Source organism: Scyliorhinus torazame, chromosome 13 (genome assembly GCF_047496885.1).
Source record: "Scyliorhinus torazame isolate Kashiwa2021f chromosome 13, sScyTor2.1, whole genome shotgun sequence".
NCBI classification, from domain to species: Eukaryota; Metazoa; Chordata; class Chondrichthyes; order Carcharhiniformes; family Scyliorhinidae; genus Scyliorhinus; species Scyliorhinus torazame.
Window position 1 is genome coordinate 67,871,108 of NC_092719.1, and position 18,737 is coordinate 67,889,844.

At 44.4% G+C, this 18,737-nt stretch overlaps 1 protein-coding gene across 2 annotated transcripts in view; it reads right to left on the bottom strand.

Annotated features, from left to right (window-relative positions):
- Nucleotides 1-838: 838 nt before the first annotated feature.
- slc15a5 (solute carrier family 15 member 5) overlaps nucleotides 839-18,737 on the bottom strand; it is a 66,801-nt gene continuing 48,902 nt past the window's right edge. For both annotated transcript variants that reach the window (XM_072471726.1, XM_072471727.1), the window contains 4 exons: nucleotides 15,538-15,726; nucleotides 4,530-4,661; nucleotides 1,800-1,908; nucleotides 839-1,722 (listed from right to left, as the gene is read on the bottom strand). In XM_072471726.1, coding sequence (XP_072327827.1) covers nucleotides 1,599-1,722; nucleotides 1,800-1,908; nucleotides 4,530-4,661; nucleotides 15,538-15,726 — 554 coding nt within the window. In that variant the 3' untranslated portion in view covers nucleotides 839-1,598. The remainder of the gene's footprint in view (nucleotides 1,723-1,799; nucleotides 1,909-4,529; nucleotides 4,662-15,537; nucleotides 15,727-18,737) is intronic.

Below are 18,737 nucleotides of genomic sequence, written 5' to 3' on the forward strand. Positions count from 1 at the left end.
TGCACCTCACTCACCAGCCCTGGTACAGAGGTAAAGCTGCAAATCGAAGAGCAAACCGGATTTGTGTTTTGAGCTGAAGAACTAACAGTGATCTAATACTCTTTAATCACTGTAGTGTTTAGCCTTTCTGCACAGATGCCTCATCTTAAATACATCTTAGATGCACCTATGGGATAAGTGAACGGGGGCACTTGTTCTGATCTATTTTTCTTTGTGTCAAGCTTTGTGTTGCTGCAAACTAATCGCACTGTTTTCTGGCTTCTCCTGATAGAGTCCAGCAGCTGTGAACACAATTTGCCAGTCGTTCACTTTTCCTCTGGGATACCTAAGGAGAAAAAAAACAATGCATAGAAAGTTCCAGGTCACAATTTCATCATTATTTACGAAGGAAAGTCTTGAACTCTTTGACCACGGCAGCTTTCGCTTGAGTGTTGATGAAGGCACTGAAGAAACTATTCTTTTAGGGAACTCTGATGGATCAACAGCAAACTGACCCCCCCACAAGAAAAAGGTCCCATTAGAATGTCATCTCTGCAGCTCTGTCTCTACATTTCAGAAAAAAAAGACAAGTAACTAATGGTCACAGCGCCTCGACATAAACAGAAACTGACTGTAATGGTAATTGATCCAACCACTCACCCAGAGCAGTAATTAGCACTGAGCTGTAAATGGAGTGTGTCTTTTGCGTTTAAAAGTATTCTATCTTAGCTCCAGTCATTGTGAAAGAACTAATAATAATACACTTATGAACGGCATGATTAATAAAAATTTGTCTTTGAAACTGAATGGACTCAACATTAGCAGATAGCACCTATAAATTCCACATGCTGAAAATATATATGGGTACCAGCTTTGAAATAGATTGCATTTATTTTTACCTTTTTTCATGATTGCAATATCACCCAAACCTTAAGTAATTTCTTAAATTAAACTTTTTTGCATTCAAGAAACATACCACTTTACATAAGGAAAGCCAGCGGCAAATTAACTATTCTTTTTTGTATTAAATTGTACAAGTATACACAAAACAAAAATATTGTTACTTACACAAATATTGAATTTTCTTTCATTTGTAAAATTCCAACACAATTTCATTTGAGCGCCCGAACTAAAAAGTTAATGGCAAGAGCAGAACTCTCATCCAAATGATGCCAGTAGGCAGCACGGTGGCGCAGTGGTTAGCACTGCTGCCTCACGGTGCTGAGGACCCGGGTTCCATTGCGGTCTCAGGTCACTGTCCAGTCTGAGTTTGCACATTCTCCCCTTGTCTGCATGGGTCTCAACCCACAACCCAAAGATGTGCAGGGTAGGTGGATTGGCCACGCTAAATTGTCCCGTAATTGAAAAAAGAAGAAAAATCAAAACGATGCCAGTTTCTTCTGGAGAAAAGAACTGATACTTGAAAGTGAGGCACCAAGAAACAAGTGAATACTAAAAAAACTTGACACACGTAATTCTATGAACAAATACCAGATGTCCATCCCCTAATATATTTTATGGCAGTACAAATTGAAGCGAATCGGGCTATCTACTTCAATGCAGGTAATACCAGCACTACCCACTTTGAAAATGTGCTCTCAGAGAGCTATGCCCCCAGGTTAGAAGTTGGGGGAACATTCCAGAACACTGTCGTAGAATTTCAGAGACTTTTCATGTTCCATTAATTTTTCCAGAAGTGCTCCTTTGACATATCGGTCATCTTCCTGTTGAAGGTCCCTGTACCTGCGTGACGAGGCAAAGATATTACTTGTCTGCAACAAAGCAAACGGGAACATATATATTCTTCTCAATGTAAATACCTGTGAGAAATTTGCCAGAATCCCAGAAGATTTAGAAGCATAAACGCAGCCATGAGGAAAAAGAATGTGTCCAAATTCCCAGCATTCAGATTGTTTGGAAACCAATCACCTGAACGGGAAATAGCCAAAGTTAAAGGAAGCAGCAAATGTAATGAACCAATTCAATGGGTCCAGCCCCAATCAGAATGAATCGCACTTTTATCTGTATATCACACATTCAAGGAAGACCCATTGTTAAAGCTGTCTTTGATAAAACCTGCCTGATTCCAGTTACTTTTCTGCATAATTTTGATTTAGAAGACACCTCCAGCCAAGAACAGTTGAAACAATTAACAAAGAAAATGTACGATCGGGTAGAAACCTTTTAATAATGAAAATACCATGAGCAAAACATTTCCTTTATCCAATTATTCACATTAAGCAAATGCTGCAAAGTATGTGGGGAATGAATCAATGCCCGAGCAAATGTTCTTTTAAATGAATGTTCCCATTAACAAGATGCTCATTAACTCAATGTACGGTACTTAAACTGACAGTCCCTCTGAAAAATGGAATTGCCATTTAAAAAAATTAGACATTTTAAAAAAATTATATATATTAAAAAAATCGGCATATACATCTTTGCACTGTGAGTATTTTGCCTGGTTTAAATAGCTTTTTTTTGTTAAAGCGGATGCATTAATAATCAGGTTTAATCCAGGTTCCTTTAACCGCAGTACCCAGCTGCAGGGGTAAAGGATGGTGTTTTAATGAGGATTACAATTTAGCTGGATAAGATAATACAAAGGGTAGTGATCAATTAGCCAATGCTGACCAGTGGAATTCTCCAGGGGCATCTGTGAATGCTTATAAATCATCTTGAGTAAAGTATTAAAAAGTCTAAATTTGCAGATTGTGCCAAATAGTGTAGGGAAGATTGGAGGAAACGCACAATTCAAGCAAAATAAAAATCGTTTACAACTTATATTGATAAATATGAGGTAGCAGGATTTGTACTAAAACTCTGATTATAGAAGGACACATAATTAAATACAACGATTCCCAACATGATCAAAGTATAACATTTTACTAAATACTGACATTATTTTTACAATGCATGGCTGTAGTACCAACGGTTAAAACAACATTGAGGTCTTTAAGTAGATTCAGAGGGAGTGTTGTTGACAGGCATTAGCGAGACCACATAAAGAATATAGTCTGCAGCTGAGCCAATTTGCCAAAGATAGAAGTTGAAGGAAAAAAAGCAGCCAAGTTGATCCTAAGTCTTGACTCTACCGGTTATGAAGGAAATTCAGAATACTCCCTCCACGAAAAAGGCAAAGGGGTATATTAATAGATTTTGAAATATGAAATGTGTGTGGGTGAGAGCTGGGGTTGTGGTGGGGATAGAAAGCAGCAAAGGTTTGAGTGATAGAATGAGCTGAACTCCATCATCTTGCTCCTAATGTTAGTTTGGCTGAGTGGCAGAAATCCTCTCTCTAGTTCGGAGGCTGTGTGTTTAAGTTGAACTAAGTGACTTGAGTATATAATTCAGGTTGACAGTTCAGTGCTGTAACAAGAAAGTGCTGTCTATTGTTGGAGGCTTCCACCGACTGCTCTGAAAGGTCCAATGGCACTTTTCTTTCCCCCCCCTGACAAGCAGGGGATTCTCCTGAGCAACATTTATCTACAGCCACTGAAAATAGCTTTATTTCTCACAGTCCTTGAAACCCTGCTGAACACAAACTGGCTGCCATATTTCCCACATAACAACCAGGACTGTACTTCAACAAAAGAATTACTGGCTATGAAGCTCATTGGGATATCCCGAGGATGTGAAAGATGCTACCTTAATGCAAGTTGTTTCTTACTCATTCTTCATAGTTTTTTGACTTTTTGTTTTTGAATGTAAAATGATTAATAACAAAATGCGATAATTGATGGCTCTGGACTCCTACACAGGATGGCCTGACCTCCTGCCTAACTTGGCCCATTATCAAAAATGCTTTGCAAGCTATCTATCTGATAACCAGCTGAGTAATTATTCACAGTTTAGTTTTCATTGAGAGATTACACAGTGATTTATTAATGTAGGTTTCTCAATACATATATTCTCAGGATACCTGGTCAGTGATGTAAATGTCAGTTAAGCAGCTTTCAAAGCCCAAGGGACATTTAAATGCATATCTCCTCAAAGTTTCAAGGTCAACATTGTTTGGTGTACAAAGTCAGCTGAGAATAAAATCAGACGAGGCATAAAGTTGACACTTGACCCTAACTGGTAAGTTTCATGTCAGGTGCACTGTGCTTGAATTAGCGCAAATGTTTCTACCTGGACATTGCAACAATTCAAAAACTTTGCAAAGTTCCGCTACCTCCATCTCTGGCCCCACGAGAAACGTCTCACCAGACTGAAGCCTGTTTATGCAGTACCGCCATTTATCTGGAGAGCTGAGCAAAAAGGGTCCTCCAAACGTTTCCAAAGGCAGAAAACAGACTTTATCAAAGACCACGAACAACAACACATGTTTCTGACGACAGAAGAAAGATCTCTGAAGCTCAGTTACATGATCTTTACACCTGATCGCCTACCAAGTGTATGAACATAATCATAAGACCCTCGTGCTCGCTCATGTACATTCATATTGTATCATAGGCAAATGTTATTTGTGTTAAATTATGTTTTTTAACTGCACGTAGTGATCCCCCCCCCCACCCCCCATGTACCTTCCTTAAAAAAATTGAGCTCACCTCCAGATATTTGGTAGATAGTTTGAATGATAATTGCTCCCACAAAGCAGCCTGCGCCATTGAAGAGAGTCATAAACTGCATTGCTATTCCTTGAATGCTCTTTGGAGAGAGTCTAAATGTAATCAGTGTACCTGTAAACAAAGCTAAGCATTAGACTCAACCATTTAAAGTAACTAATTTACTTTCAGAGTGCGTTCCACGCCATGGAATATGCTGATTCTTTTTCATTGCTGCTGACTTGAAATAGTTTAATTAATATTTGTATTTTAGTCAACTCTTTTGTACGTATAAGCATTAGCCAACCTTTTATTTCTTTTTTAAACAATATTTTATTGGACGTGTTTTCAAATATATGCAGATCAGAAATGAGCAAATAACGACAGTAAATCATCCACAATTAACACTATTACCCCTACTGCCCCCTCCATCCCCACTTTTTACACCCAGCGTTTCCCCTAAAACCCAAACGAAATACAAAGACCTGCCCCCCCCGGCCTGCCGACATGTTAATGCCTCTTCAAGAAGTCAATGAACTGTCTCCACCTTAAGGAGAACATCTCTTCTGCCCTCCCTTATGGCAAACTTGATTTTTTCTAGGTGGAGGAACTTTGCCAAGTTGCTCACCCATGCCCCCATTTTGGCAGCTCCGGGTCCCACCAGCACTGCAAGATCCACCTCCGGTTTTCAGGGAGGCAAAGGCTACCACGTCAGCCACTCTCCCAACCTGCACTCCCGGATCCTCCGACATCCCGAATATCGCCAACCACGGGCTCAGTGCCATCTCAACTCCCCAAATCCTCGACATTACATTCACAAATTCTTTCCTGAACCCCTTCAACCTCGGACATGCCCAAAACATACTGACACGGTTTGTCGGGCTCCCTGCGCATTGCCCATTACTATCTTCTGCCCCTCAAAAAAAACGGCTCATCCGAGGGTCATATGGGTCCTATGCTCCACCTTAAATTGTATGACACTCAATCTTGCATATGGCAAGGACGGGTTTATCCTCTGCAGAGCCTGTCTCCACACACCAGCTTGTATCGCCCCTCCCAACTTCTCCTCCCACTTGCGCCGGACCTCCTCCACCAGGGAGTCCGCCCTCTTCATCAGCTCCCTTTATATATCTGACACCTTGCCCTTGCCTGTCCCATCCCTGGACAGCTGTTTGCCCTTTAGCGCTGGAGGTGGCAGCTGCAGGAACAAACCCACCTCTTTCCTCAGGAAGTCTCTCACCTACAGGTACCTGCCCCATTCCCCTTCGGCAGCAAGTACACCTCCTCATGCTCCTCCAACTCCGCGAACTTGCCCCCCACAAACAGGTCCCAAAAATACTCTATCCCCAACCGCCCCCAACTCCCAAACCACACATCCAGTCCCACTGGAACAAAACCTATGGTTGCCACAAATCGGCGCCCAAAGGAAATGCCTTCCATCCTATAGTGCTGTCAACATTGATTCCCCAAATCCACAGAGGGAGACCCGAGATGATGTGTGGTGTGTGGCCGGAGAAATCGCAAGGAGCGAAAGCCACAGGACGGCCAGCAACCCAGAGCCCGCACTTTTCATTTGGAACAGCCCAGTGATGAATGCATGCAGCTGCACTGCATTGCGGCTCCCAAAGCTGCCCCTATTCGGATCACCGTCCCGATAAACAGTCACCCTCTCGTAATGGAATTGGACATGGAAGGCGCAGTCTCAGTTCTAGGTAAACAAACGTTTGAAAAAATTTAATCAGGGATACAACAGTTGACTTTATACGATACAGAAGTCAGACTGGAAACCTACACGGGGGGGGGGCACTTGCCATAGCTAGGGTCACAAAGGCCCAGGTGATTTACAGGCAGCAATCTGTAAGACTGCTGCCGATTGTGGTAAAAGGACAAGGCCCTAGTCTGTTATGCTGTGATTGGCTATAATGCCTTCATTTGGATTGGCAGCAGGCCTCTCAGGTGAGTACTGGAGGCATCTATGAAGTGTTGGGGAAATACCCCACAGTTTTCCAAACCGGGCTGGGGAACATCAAGGGAGCCATGACAAGAGTTAATGTCGACCCTAAAGCACAGCCTAAATATTTCCGGGCCAGCTTGGTCCCCTATGCACTGCAGGTGAAGGTTGAGGTAGAGCTCAGCCGACTAGAGGGCCTCGGGATTATTCGGCCGGTAAACATTTCCGATTGGGCAGCACCAGTAGTCCCCGTCCTGAAACCAGACAAAACGGTTCAACTTTGTTAAGACTCTAAATTGACCAGCGTTCTGGAGGCAAACGCAATTGGCCACTCTGTACCATCGTCTATGCGGTGTGACAACACAGCATCAATGCCGTACAGTGAGGCACCAGTGGTTTGGTTTAGCAGGCTGGTTGATTGGATAGGAATCTGATGCCCGGAATCCAGGACTTGTATGTGAAACTGGCTGGAGGTAATTTATTTACAAAGCTTGACATGAGTCATGCCTATCTTCAACTGGAATTAGGGCCTGAGTTCAGGCAATACTTGACCATAAATACCCACAGGGGCCTTTATGAGTACACTAGATTGCCCTTCGGTGTACTGTCGGCCTGCACCATTTTCAAGTGCATCATGGAAAACATACTGAGGGGCCTGCCACATATGGTGGTTTATTTGGATGACGTATTGGTCACGGGTACGACAGAGCGAGAACACTTGAGCAACTTAGATGAGGTATTCCACCATTTTTCAGAATCGGCCGGTGGCCTCAGAAGAGAGAAATGCTTTTCCTCGCTAGGGAGGTCATTTACTTAGGGGAGAACCTAGAATTTGATGGACTACACCCAGTGGAAGAGAAGGTGCGAGTAATCCAATAGGCTTCAACACCAGAGAACACAACTGAGCTGGGCTCGTCTCTGGGCTTGTGAATTATTACGGAAAATTCGTCCCTGGACACGCAACCTACACGTTCTACTAAAATGACCATGGGAGTGGAGAGTGTCACAGGAAGACTCAAGTAAAGACAAAACTAACTTCAACCAGCCTGCTAAAGCACTACGAACCCACCAAACCGCTGGTGATCATGTGTGGTGCCTCACTGTACGACGCTGGTGCCGTGTTGTCACACCGCATGGACGATGGTAGAGAGTGGCCAATTGTATTTGCCTCCAGAACACTGGTTGAGGCAGAGTGGAACTATGCGCAAATCAAGAAAGAATGATTGGCCATAGTTTTCGCAGTCAAAAAGTTCCATCAATACGTGTATGGGCATTATTTTATAGTACTGATGGACCACAAACTATTGTTGGGACTCTTCAAGGAGGGCAAGGCTATCCCACCCATTGCATCTGCCCATATCCAGAGATGGGCCCTTCTTTTATTAATACTATTTTGTATTAGGAAAACAGTATTTAAAATATTTTTTTAAAAAATACATTTGAGTACCGAATTATTTTTTTTCCAATTAACAGGCAATTTAGCATGGCCAATCCACCTAACCTGCACATCTTTGGGTTGTGGGGGTGAAACCCACGCAGATGCGGGGAGAATGTGCAAACTCCACACGGACAGTGACCCAGGGCCGGGATTCGAACCCAGGTCCTCAGCGCCATAGGCAGCATTGCTAACCATTGTGCCACGTGCTGCCCCTAGAGATGGGCCTTTGTGTTGGTGGCATCTGAATACGCGTTCAAGCACTGACCCTGCACATAGACCATGAACATAGATGCATTGAGTAGACTTCCGCTGCCGACATGACTTCCGCTGCCGACATGACTTCCGCTGTCGACATGACCCCTGACTGTCCCCAGAGCAGATGAAATTGAAGCCACATTAAACTTCATGGATATGTTGCCAGGCACGGCAGCCCAAATACGTGAATGGGCACAAACCGATCCTTTGTTGTCCCAGGTCTGCCATATTGTGCTATACGTTGGTAAACACCGAAAACTGCCCAATGAATTAAAGGCTTTTTTGACAAAAATATCAGAGTTTATAAAAATATTCTTTAGTGTCACAAGTAGGCTTACATTTACACTGCAAAGAAGTTACTGTAAAAAGCCCCTAGTCACCATATTCCGGCACCTGTTCGGGCACACAGAGGGAGAATTCAGAATGTCTAAATTACCTAACAGCATGTATTTCGGAACTTGTGGGAGGAAACCGGAGCACCCGGAGGAAACCCACGCAGACACGGGGATAACGTGCAGACTCCGCACAGACAGTGACCCAAGCTCGGACTCGAACCCGGGACCCTGGCGCTGTGAAGCTTTAGTGCGAACCACTGTACTACCGTGATGTTCAGTGCTGAAGACGGCATCTTTTCATGGGGCACTTGCATTGTGGTCCCACACAAGGGTCAGGACTTCATACTGCGAGATCTACACAACAGGCATATGAATAATGAAAATGCTCGCCTGGAGCTACGTCTGCTGGCCAGACCTGAATGTGAAGATAGAGCGACTGGCTCAGCAGTGTGGCCTTTGCCCAGAGCAGCAGAAGCTCCCGCCCACCTGACCTCTTCACTATCGGGAATGACTGGGTCGGCCTTGGATGCGGCTTCATGCCAACGTTGCCGGTCCTCAGTCATGTTTTTAGTTGTTGTGGATGCCGATTCAAAGTGGTTAGAGGTCCACAGGATATTGTCCACCACTTCGAAGGCGACGATTGAAAAACTACGACTCTCGTTCTGTACACACGGTGTCCTGGAGTTGCTGGTCCCTGACAATGGCACGCCTTTTACTAGCGAAGTGTTTGGGGATTTCATGAAGGCAAACATGGGTTGGTTCAGGAACATGTTCTCCTGATCTTTCCACTCACGGTGCATCTTGAACATACAGGGGGCTGAGCTGTCGACCAGTGGCCGTGTTGGGGTGACTGGCTCTCTGGGCCGAGTTTTGTTAACCTTCTTCCCGGCAGCTGCTGGATGTGGCCGTGTAACAGTCGCTGGAACATTCGCACAGCCCCGTACCACCCAACTTTGAATGGGCTAGCTGAAAGTGCGGTGCAAACGTGTAAAAGAGGCTTGAAGAAGCAGACCTCGGGACCTCTCGACATATGACTGGCCAGATTCTGTTACCTTACCACCCCACATGCCATGGCCTGCATAGCGCCGGCTGAGCTTTTAATGGGCTGAAGACTCCGGATCCGCAACAGCCTCACTTTCCCAGATATAGGTGGGAAAGTCAGGAGCAGCAGGGGCGTTGCCCAGACAGGCAGAAATGAACCAGACAGTTCGGACCAGGTGACACAGTTTACATTCGAAACTTCGGAGACGGTGTCAAGTGGGTCCCAGAAATGGTGGTTCAGCAGGCAGGGCCAGTTTCATACCAGGTGTGCTCAAGGCTGAGTGGGGATGCAGCACGTCGACCACCTCAGACCCTGGAGACCAGCTTTACGCGAAGCTCCTCCGGAGATACCAGTTTCAAGTCAGACAGCCACGGCACCAGTGAATCCAAGAGCATTGCCCCCTGGGGGATGCGGCGCGGAGATGTGAGAGGTTGAGGACTCAGACTCCAATATGGAGACACAAGCATCAGATGCTTCTGATGGTGAACCAACCAGAGAGCAGCTGCCAGTGGTGCACACCCCCGCACAGTGATTGGCAAGGAAGCAACGATCGCCATTCAGATATACGCCTCCTGATCCAGCCCCACAAATGTAAGAGACACAACCACAGGCGAAAAAGAGCAGACACCCTCCTGCTCCACCTTCCTCCAATGGGTCTTTGGACTTTGGGGTGGTGAGGAATATTATAACCCGCATGAAACCTACCGGGACCGATCAATTAGCCTCCCTGTGAGCGTCATTGAATACGAGCTTCCCCACTGAGGGGTAGGGGCCTATCGGCAGAGAGAATGGACTCTAGCATAAAACTTGGACCAGATGAGAGCTTAGCAGGAGTAGTCTGAGGTGAGGTGTGATGACCCTCAGGTTAAATCACCGCAAGTCAGCTCTCCCACTCGCAGAGGAAAGCAGCCTATCATCATTTGGGACTACGGCAACTTTACCTACCAGGGAAAATTATTTTGCACATGTAGAGGTATATTTATTAGGGTGTGGAGGGGGAGGCTGGGCAGCTGGTTGGACAGCTAGTGTGTGGTTCAGAATAATGCTAATAGCACGGGTTTGATTCCTGTTCCAGCTGAGGTAGACTTGGGATCTGCCTCTTCGTCCTGCCCTGAGCATGGAAAGCAATGGCAAAGCACTACTGAAAACAAACTGCCAATAAAATAGTTCCAGATGAAGCATCAGCAGCCAATGGGCCAAGGACCTGCCTTGAGACAGAGGATACAGGACATTAGAATTTGGCTGTCAAAGGAGAGGTCACATTTATTGCTATTCCATGAATAGGTGGTGATGTGCTTTCCCCTTTAGTCTCTGAATTCCCTGTGCTGATGGTACAATGTAGGTAATTTCAGGGTTTAACACGGGAACAATGAAGGAACAATGGTATCAATCCAACCCAGGAGCTGAAGGTGCTGGTGTTTGCATAACATTTCTCCACCTGCCCTTCCTAGTGATGGGGCTCCAGGATTGGGAGATTCTGTCAATGTGCTTATTGAGTGCAGTAAGCTCCTCTTCAGCAAGATTCCACATCAAGAGCAGTTGATTATTGTAGTGATATGCATCACTGTATATGCACAAGGGGTTAAGGTAAATACACTACAACTAAGTAACCACTAGAGGGAGCACCAGAGATGTATAAATACATAGACAAACAGGAAGACAGTCTCTCTCTCTTCACAGGAATGGCAGCTGGTGAGCAGGACACAGACAGGCAGCTCAGATGTAACATAGTCTAAGCGCTGGAGAGAGAATGAACTCATACATATAAAGCATCTACTTCAACTGTAAGACTACGAGCTTTATTCAGACAAAAGGAATAATACATGGTACCAGGACCAGGTGACTTCAGAACGCTTACTAGAAAAGTTACACAAGATGCAGACAAAGCACGATTGAAAACAGAAGAAAACTCGGACGTGGGGAGGCTTCGCTGAGTCGATGCAACTCGTTAGAACTTCACCGCAGCAGAAAACAACCGGTAATTTAAGTCATAGATGGAAAATCTTTAAACAAACGTTTGAACTGTATATTGTAGCTAATGAGTTGAGCGTGGCCTCAGAAGAAATGAAAATAGCACTTCTCTTAGCAGGGCATGAAGCGAGAGAAATCTATAACTGCTTTAATTACTTGAAAGGTGAAGACAACAGCAAATTAGAAGTAATACTTAAAAAATTTGAAGATTACTGCAACACCAGTAATAATGCTGCTTCAAGACATTCAATGCTCAGAGACCAAATTGCACAGGGGGTGAGTATTGCAAAACTCAAACAATCATCAGAACAGAAAGGGTTAATGCTGGAAATTGCGATTGACAAGTGCAGATCGCAAGAAAAAAAAATGTAACGTTTCTAACAAGAACGAACGGCACAAAAGTTCTTTTCCACAGGTCTGAAGAAGTTAAAATGGTGTCTGAGCACATTTCAAACTCCCCGGGGAACAAAAGACGCATATCTGGGTCTGCACATGCGCAGGAAACGGCAACTGCGCATGCGCAATTGAAAAAAGACGTTTTGGGCGCAAATCATTTTGCGCATGCGCAGTTGAACAAAGAGAGCTCACAGCTCGAAGAGGGATCTGTGCATGCGCCTGCCGCGCAAGCGCAGTTTACGAAAAGATACACAGTAAAGGAAAAGCGATTTGCGCATGCGCAATCCATTCCTACACTTTACGTCATGAGCGTCATGACGTCAGAGGCCCCGGACCACGCCCACTTAAAGGGGAAATGTCTGAAAATTGAAAAAAAGAGTTTTAAAGCAACAAAACACAATTCAAAACAAAACAAAGACAGAACAATGCCTGAACATCCACCAGCAGTTGAAAATAACCACCACAGCACCCTGGAACAAGCAGTTTGCACCACCCGAAGTGAAGAGCACAATGACAAATCCGAAAACAAAGAAGATGATTTGTTCATTGAACATGAAGAGCACGATGACAAATCAGAAACAAAAGAAGATGATTTGTTTATTGAAGAATACTACTCAGACATGGCTGAGTTATTTGGATATGATGATCATAAAAGCATCAGCGCCACGGTTGAAAAGATCAACACGACTCTACTCATGGTAGATGAATCCAATACCATGATGCAATGGCAGATCATAGATACATTGGATGACAGCGACCTGTCAAATACTCAAGAAAAAAACAATGCCACACAGCGAGTACTGAACGACTCGGTTGAGAGAGCACAGATCGACACCACTGCGAGACCACTGCATGATTCACACAGAGAGTCCACAGAGAGAGCGATGCAAGCCTCCACAGAGAGCTCGTTGACAGACTCCAAAATGGAAGCAACTCAAGACTCCATAGCGAAGTCCATGCATGAACAAGACCATGAAGGTCTATCAACCATATCAGAGCAACTAGCAGCAGACTATGAAAATCTACCAAGCTCACGTGAACAACAAAAAGACTATGAAAGTCTACCCAGCATATTTGAGCCACCAGAAGAAGACTATGAAAGTCTACCCAGCTCACTTAACCAACAAGAAGACACTGAATGTCTACCCACTGTATGTGAGACAAGCGATGAAGAAATCACAATTCCCATACAAGATGTGCAAGATCACAGCGAGACTGACAGATCTCAGCTCATATGTATAGAAGCACTCAACAATCAAAGTGAAACTACTCTAGAGTCCAGTGAGACCACGTCAATTAAAACCTCATCTACTCTAACCTATGCACAAGAAAATAAAATCTTGAAGATTTTGACTCCAGAAGAGGAGCATCAAGAAGCCAAAGATGATTCAAGTGAATCTGAAATGATTCCAAAAGAGGAGCACCAAGGAATCAATGATGATTCAAGTGAACCTGACATGACTCCAAAAGAGGAGCACCAAGAAATCAAAGAGGAATCACATCAACCACAAAGGAGTGATGTCACCAAGATCAATGCAACATCAGGTCATTCTCAGAATCCTCAAGAAGAAACGCTCAATGAAACATCAGATACCACAAACAACACTGACACAAATAACTTTGAGAATGACTCGAATTATCCACACGGGACAGTCATTGAGCGCAACAAGAACAACTAAATCCACAAGAAGCACAACAGAAACAAGAACAACAACAGCAACAAAAACAACAAGAAGCACAAAAAGAACAACAACAAAAACTACAAGCACAACAACAAAAACTACAAGCACGACAACAAAAACTACAAGAACAACAATAAAAACAACAAGAAGCATAACACAGGCAACAACAGCAACAACAAGCATGACAAAAACAACAACAATGAAACAACAACTTGTACGACATGGTACAACTCTGCACATGAAGGACAATGTAACAGCACAGCTCAAAACAATGGCAAGAGTACAAACATACCATAGCATGTCAACAAATCTCACAAATTCACATTTGCTCCACTACAAACAACCAAACCAGCTTTCAAGGAAGACGACATACAGAATCAATACCGCAAGCACAGGAAAAAGTCCAGGTCAGACAACAAAGATGACATCCAGAGTCAATACCGCAAGCACAGGAAAAAAGTCCAGGTCAGACAACAAGGATGACATACAGAATCGCTACCACAAGCATAGAAAAAAAAAGTCTAAATCAGACAACAAAATTATTCGACCATTCGAGCACCTTATGATGACTTCTTGGTTACTTAAACACAAGAACACTGACGACGTTCACAAAGAAATGACAACATCAACATCACCACTTCAACAACAGAAGAAGAAAGCAACTCAACCGAACAAATTCATAAAGTTTGGACTCATACATTTTTAAAATTAAGATTGGACTCATAAATATTAATTGGCTTTGTATAATCATCAATATCATCACAACTTGTACATATCATCATTTATCTACCTTTGTACAATTTTCTTTAACAAAGTACAGAAAATATGTAACAAGAAAAAAGGGGAGATGTAGCGATATGCATCACTGTATATACACAAGGGATGAAGGTAAATACACTACAACTAAGTAACCACTAGAGGGAGCACCAGAGATGTATAAATACAAAGACAAACAGGAAGTCAGTCACTCTCTCTTCACAGGAACGGCAGCTGGTGAGCAGGACACAGACAGGCAGCTCAGATGTAACATAGTCTAAGCGCTGGAGAGAGAACAAACTCATAGAAATAAAGCATCTACTTCAACTGTAAGACTACGAGATTTATTCAGCCACAAGGAATAATACATTGTAACATTAGCCCATTACAGTGATCTTCACCTGAGGAAGGAGCAGTGCTCCAAAAGCTAGTGTTTGAAACAAACCTGTTGGACTTTAACCTGGTGTTGTAAGACTTCTTGAAGTTTGTTGTATGTAACATTAACGGCGTTCAAAAGGCATCTCGACAAATACATGGATAGGATGGGTATAGAGAGAAACGACACAAGGACGTGCTGGGGCTTTTGGTCAAGGGTGGTATCATGACTGGTACAGGCTTTGTATTTACACTTAAATTTCAGCACTATCTCTTTCTGAAGAGAAAAGATGAATAAACGTTTGTGCATTGAGTGTTAAACCATTAAATCTACCTAGCCGATCAAAACTGGAGATTTATCAAGCTGCTGGGGGTTAAAAGAAAAGATTGTGGAAATTTTCAGAAGTAAAGCTGTGGCATGGTGGCACAGTGGTTAGCACTGCTGCTTCGCAGTGCCAGGGACCCGGGTTCAATTCCGGCATGGGTGACTGTGTGGGGGTTGCATGTTCTCCCCATGCCTGCGTGGGTTTCCTCCGGGTGCTCCAGTTTCTTCCCACAGTCCAAAGATGTGCAGGTTAGGTGGATTGGCCATGCTAAATTGCTCCTTAGTGTACAGGGATATGTAGATTAGGTTAAGGGATTATTGGAATAGGGAGGGAAGTGGGTTTAGCTAGAGTGCTCTTTCAGAGGGTCGGTGCTGACTCAATGGGCCAAATGGCCTTCTTCTACACGATAGGAATTCTATGATTCTCAAATTCTGGAAATAACTTCTCAAATGAATCACCAATCACATAAGAGACTTGTACTTACAGGTAGGTGCGACTAATGCCTCAGCGATTCCGAGCAAGAGGTATTGTGGAACGAGTTGGAAGCAGGGCATTGAAGACACAAGGAGCACCTTTCCAGATAGCGTCTGCTCCACCAGCACAAAGTTTCTCCTGTGCACCTCTGATATCCCAGCAACCACTATGGACAGCACGGCACACAGGTGACCAGTAACTGGAAGAAATTAAAAGTCATTGTGAGTGAATGACTAGTCCATGCCTCGCAGGTCTTCCTCAGCTGCAGGCTCATCAAAACCAGCATCCACAAATACCCATCTATTCATGTTTACGCTGTTTCTGTCACTGAGACACAGGAATATATGGCAAAGATAGATACAGATGAGGGAAGTCATATTGTCCATATTAGAAGTTTTCAAAAAACGTGGGGACCTCGGTTTTCTCTTTGGATCCTCCAGATGCAAGTTGCGCCCAAAATTGTGTTAGATTTGAATGTATTTCATTCACTCAAGCTTTCAATCAAACTGATTTACATAATGCTAAACATAAAGACTGGCATGAACCAGTACAATCGACAAACATTTTAAAGCTTAATTTACAAAAATGTATTTTGCTTCAAGATATTCCTTCATATCTAAGTGCAGTATCCAATAATACAGCTAAAAATAGGTTTATCTTAAAAAGATAAACATCATTAATCAGGGCGTTTAGTTTACTACCTGTGAGTAATCCTACTCTAAATAACTATAAATGACTTTAACAATACCCACCTGCTTGTTAACTGAGGCACAGTAGTTAGTTGCTTCGTAAAAACTAAAACAAAATTCTGAAACTTTCAGTATGTGTCTATTGAAGCATCCAAACTGCTTCATTTTTGAAAAGCCTCCTCAAAGGACCCAAACTGGTGCCATTAGCTGAAAGCCACAATGACAATAAATGTGACCTTGGGATTGACCAATCACATGGGGAGGGCCAGCTTCCAGTGCCACATTTTAATACCGCTCCTGTGAAGCACCTTGGGAAATTTTGTTCCATTGAAGGTGCTAAATGAACACATGTTGTTATGGAGCTTCAAAATCAATGGGCTAAATTTTATGCTTGCCCGCTATTGGGTCTGAAGGCTGAGGAGGACATAAAATCCAGCAGGGGGCTTTACCACTGCCTACCCACCCACGACACCCACCTATCTGAAAATTTACAGAGGGCAGGGGAGGGCATGGACAGTCCGCCGGCTCTTGGCCCTTATTGAGGCTCTTAAGTGGGTCCACACCATCCGGGAAGCTGGCACCTTTAGTTGCCTGGCCTGGTGTTGAGCAAAGAGGGGGAACCTCGTTTTCATGTCCCCTGGAAGCAAACCCCTACCCCACCCCGGCTACCGCCACCACTCCAGGACATACTTCCCCCTTTACCTCCCCTCTGGCTTCCATAACCCAGTCTCCCCACTCCCCTCCTCTCCGAGACCCCAAACCCCAGACTTACCTGTCAATCCAGGCTCCTCAGCATTGAGGAATGCCTATTGCCCCAGCAACGGCCACTGCCACCGATGGCACTATCAGGTTTACAGAGCTGCCAGCCGGCTGGGTTGGTTGACAGGTCTCTGAGGTGAGACATGCTCCCAAGATAGGAGTGGAAGTCTCACCTTACATCAATTAATGCGGGTCCCTCTTCGGGTTGGTGGCAGGGTCAAGGGAAATGCCAATTCGGGGGAACCACAGATTTGAGCCAGGGAAGTGGGATGGAAATTTTCAGAAATGCGAGGAGAAGGGGATTAAGACACTAAAAGATTTGTTTCTTAGGGGTCGGTTTGCAGGATTGAAGGAGCTGGAAGCGAAGTATGGGCTGGAGCAGGCGGAAATATTTAGATACATGCAGGTTCGAGATTTTGCCAGAATGGAGATACAGAGCTTCCCGGTGGAGCCGGCCTCCACATTGCTGGAGGGGTGCTGACGACAGGGGGACTGGAGAAGGGGGTAGTGTCGGCGGTTTACGGAGCTATTTTGGAAGAGGAGAAAGCACCACTGGAAGAGATCAAAGCAAAGTGGGAGGAAGAGTTGGGAGAGGATATGGAGGACGGACTCTGGTGTGAGGTGCTCCGGAAAGTGAAAGCCTCCACCTCGTGCTGATACAGCTGAAGGTGACATACAGAGCACACATCACGAAGGTGAGGATGAACCGATTCTATGAAGGAGTAGAAGATGTGTGTGAATGTTGCGCGGGGGGGGGTGGGTGTTGGGGGGGTGGGGCGCTAATCACGTTCATATGTTTTGGTCCTGTCCAAAGCTAGAGGATTAATGGAAGGAGGTTTTTAGGGTAATTTCTAATGTGGTGCACGTGAAACTGGACCCGGGCCCCCAGGAGGCCATATTCGGGGTGTCGGATTGGAGAGCAACCTCTCCACCCTGTGCCCTGGTGTGGCAGGGGGACCTGTGGAATTCTTGATTCTTGAGAAGGTTAAGTTTGAACTGAGGGGAAGGATGGAGGGGTTCTGCTATTCATGGGCATTATTCATTATGCACTTTCAAGAACTGGATAACATCGAGAGCTGTGTGTGTTAATGGCGACTATGGGTGATCCCTAATTCCTTTTTATCATTTGTTTGTGTGAACATGCGGGCTAATGTTTGGGGTCTGGTGGGAGGATGGGATCGTTGTTATTGATATATGCATTGACATATTTGTTACTGATTATTGTTTATTGTTGGTGGGTGTAAATTTGGGAGAAAATGTGAAAAAGGAGGAGAATAAAAAAAATTAAAAAAAAAAAATTAATGCGGGTCCCTGCGTTGAATGCTGTGGAGCAGTACTCTTTTTAGCCGGGTGGAAGAGGGACGCATAGGTCGCCACATAAAATCCAGCCTCAATAATCTAGATTAGAAAACATGGCAGGCTCCCATACTGAACTCCACGACACCCCCAGACAGTATTGTCCCTCAAGCATGGCCTCATTCCTCCAACAAGCAGCTACCACCAATGCTCCCTCTAAGTGACACGTGTGCATGGCCAGGCAAACAGTCCGAACTTACTGTGTAGGGGTCCCTTTAAGACGTGTACAAATCCGACAATCTTAAAGGGACTTGCAGAGTGGTAAATTTCGGAAATGGATACTTGAGAGAACATTACCCACCACCTCCTTTCTCTCAGTCGGCTCTTTATCCACTCCGATGATTTGGCCGGAATTCCCGCTGGACTTGGCAAATAATTTGGAAGACATTTTTACGGAAGGCGTTTG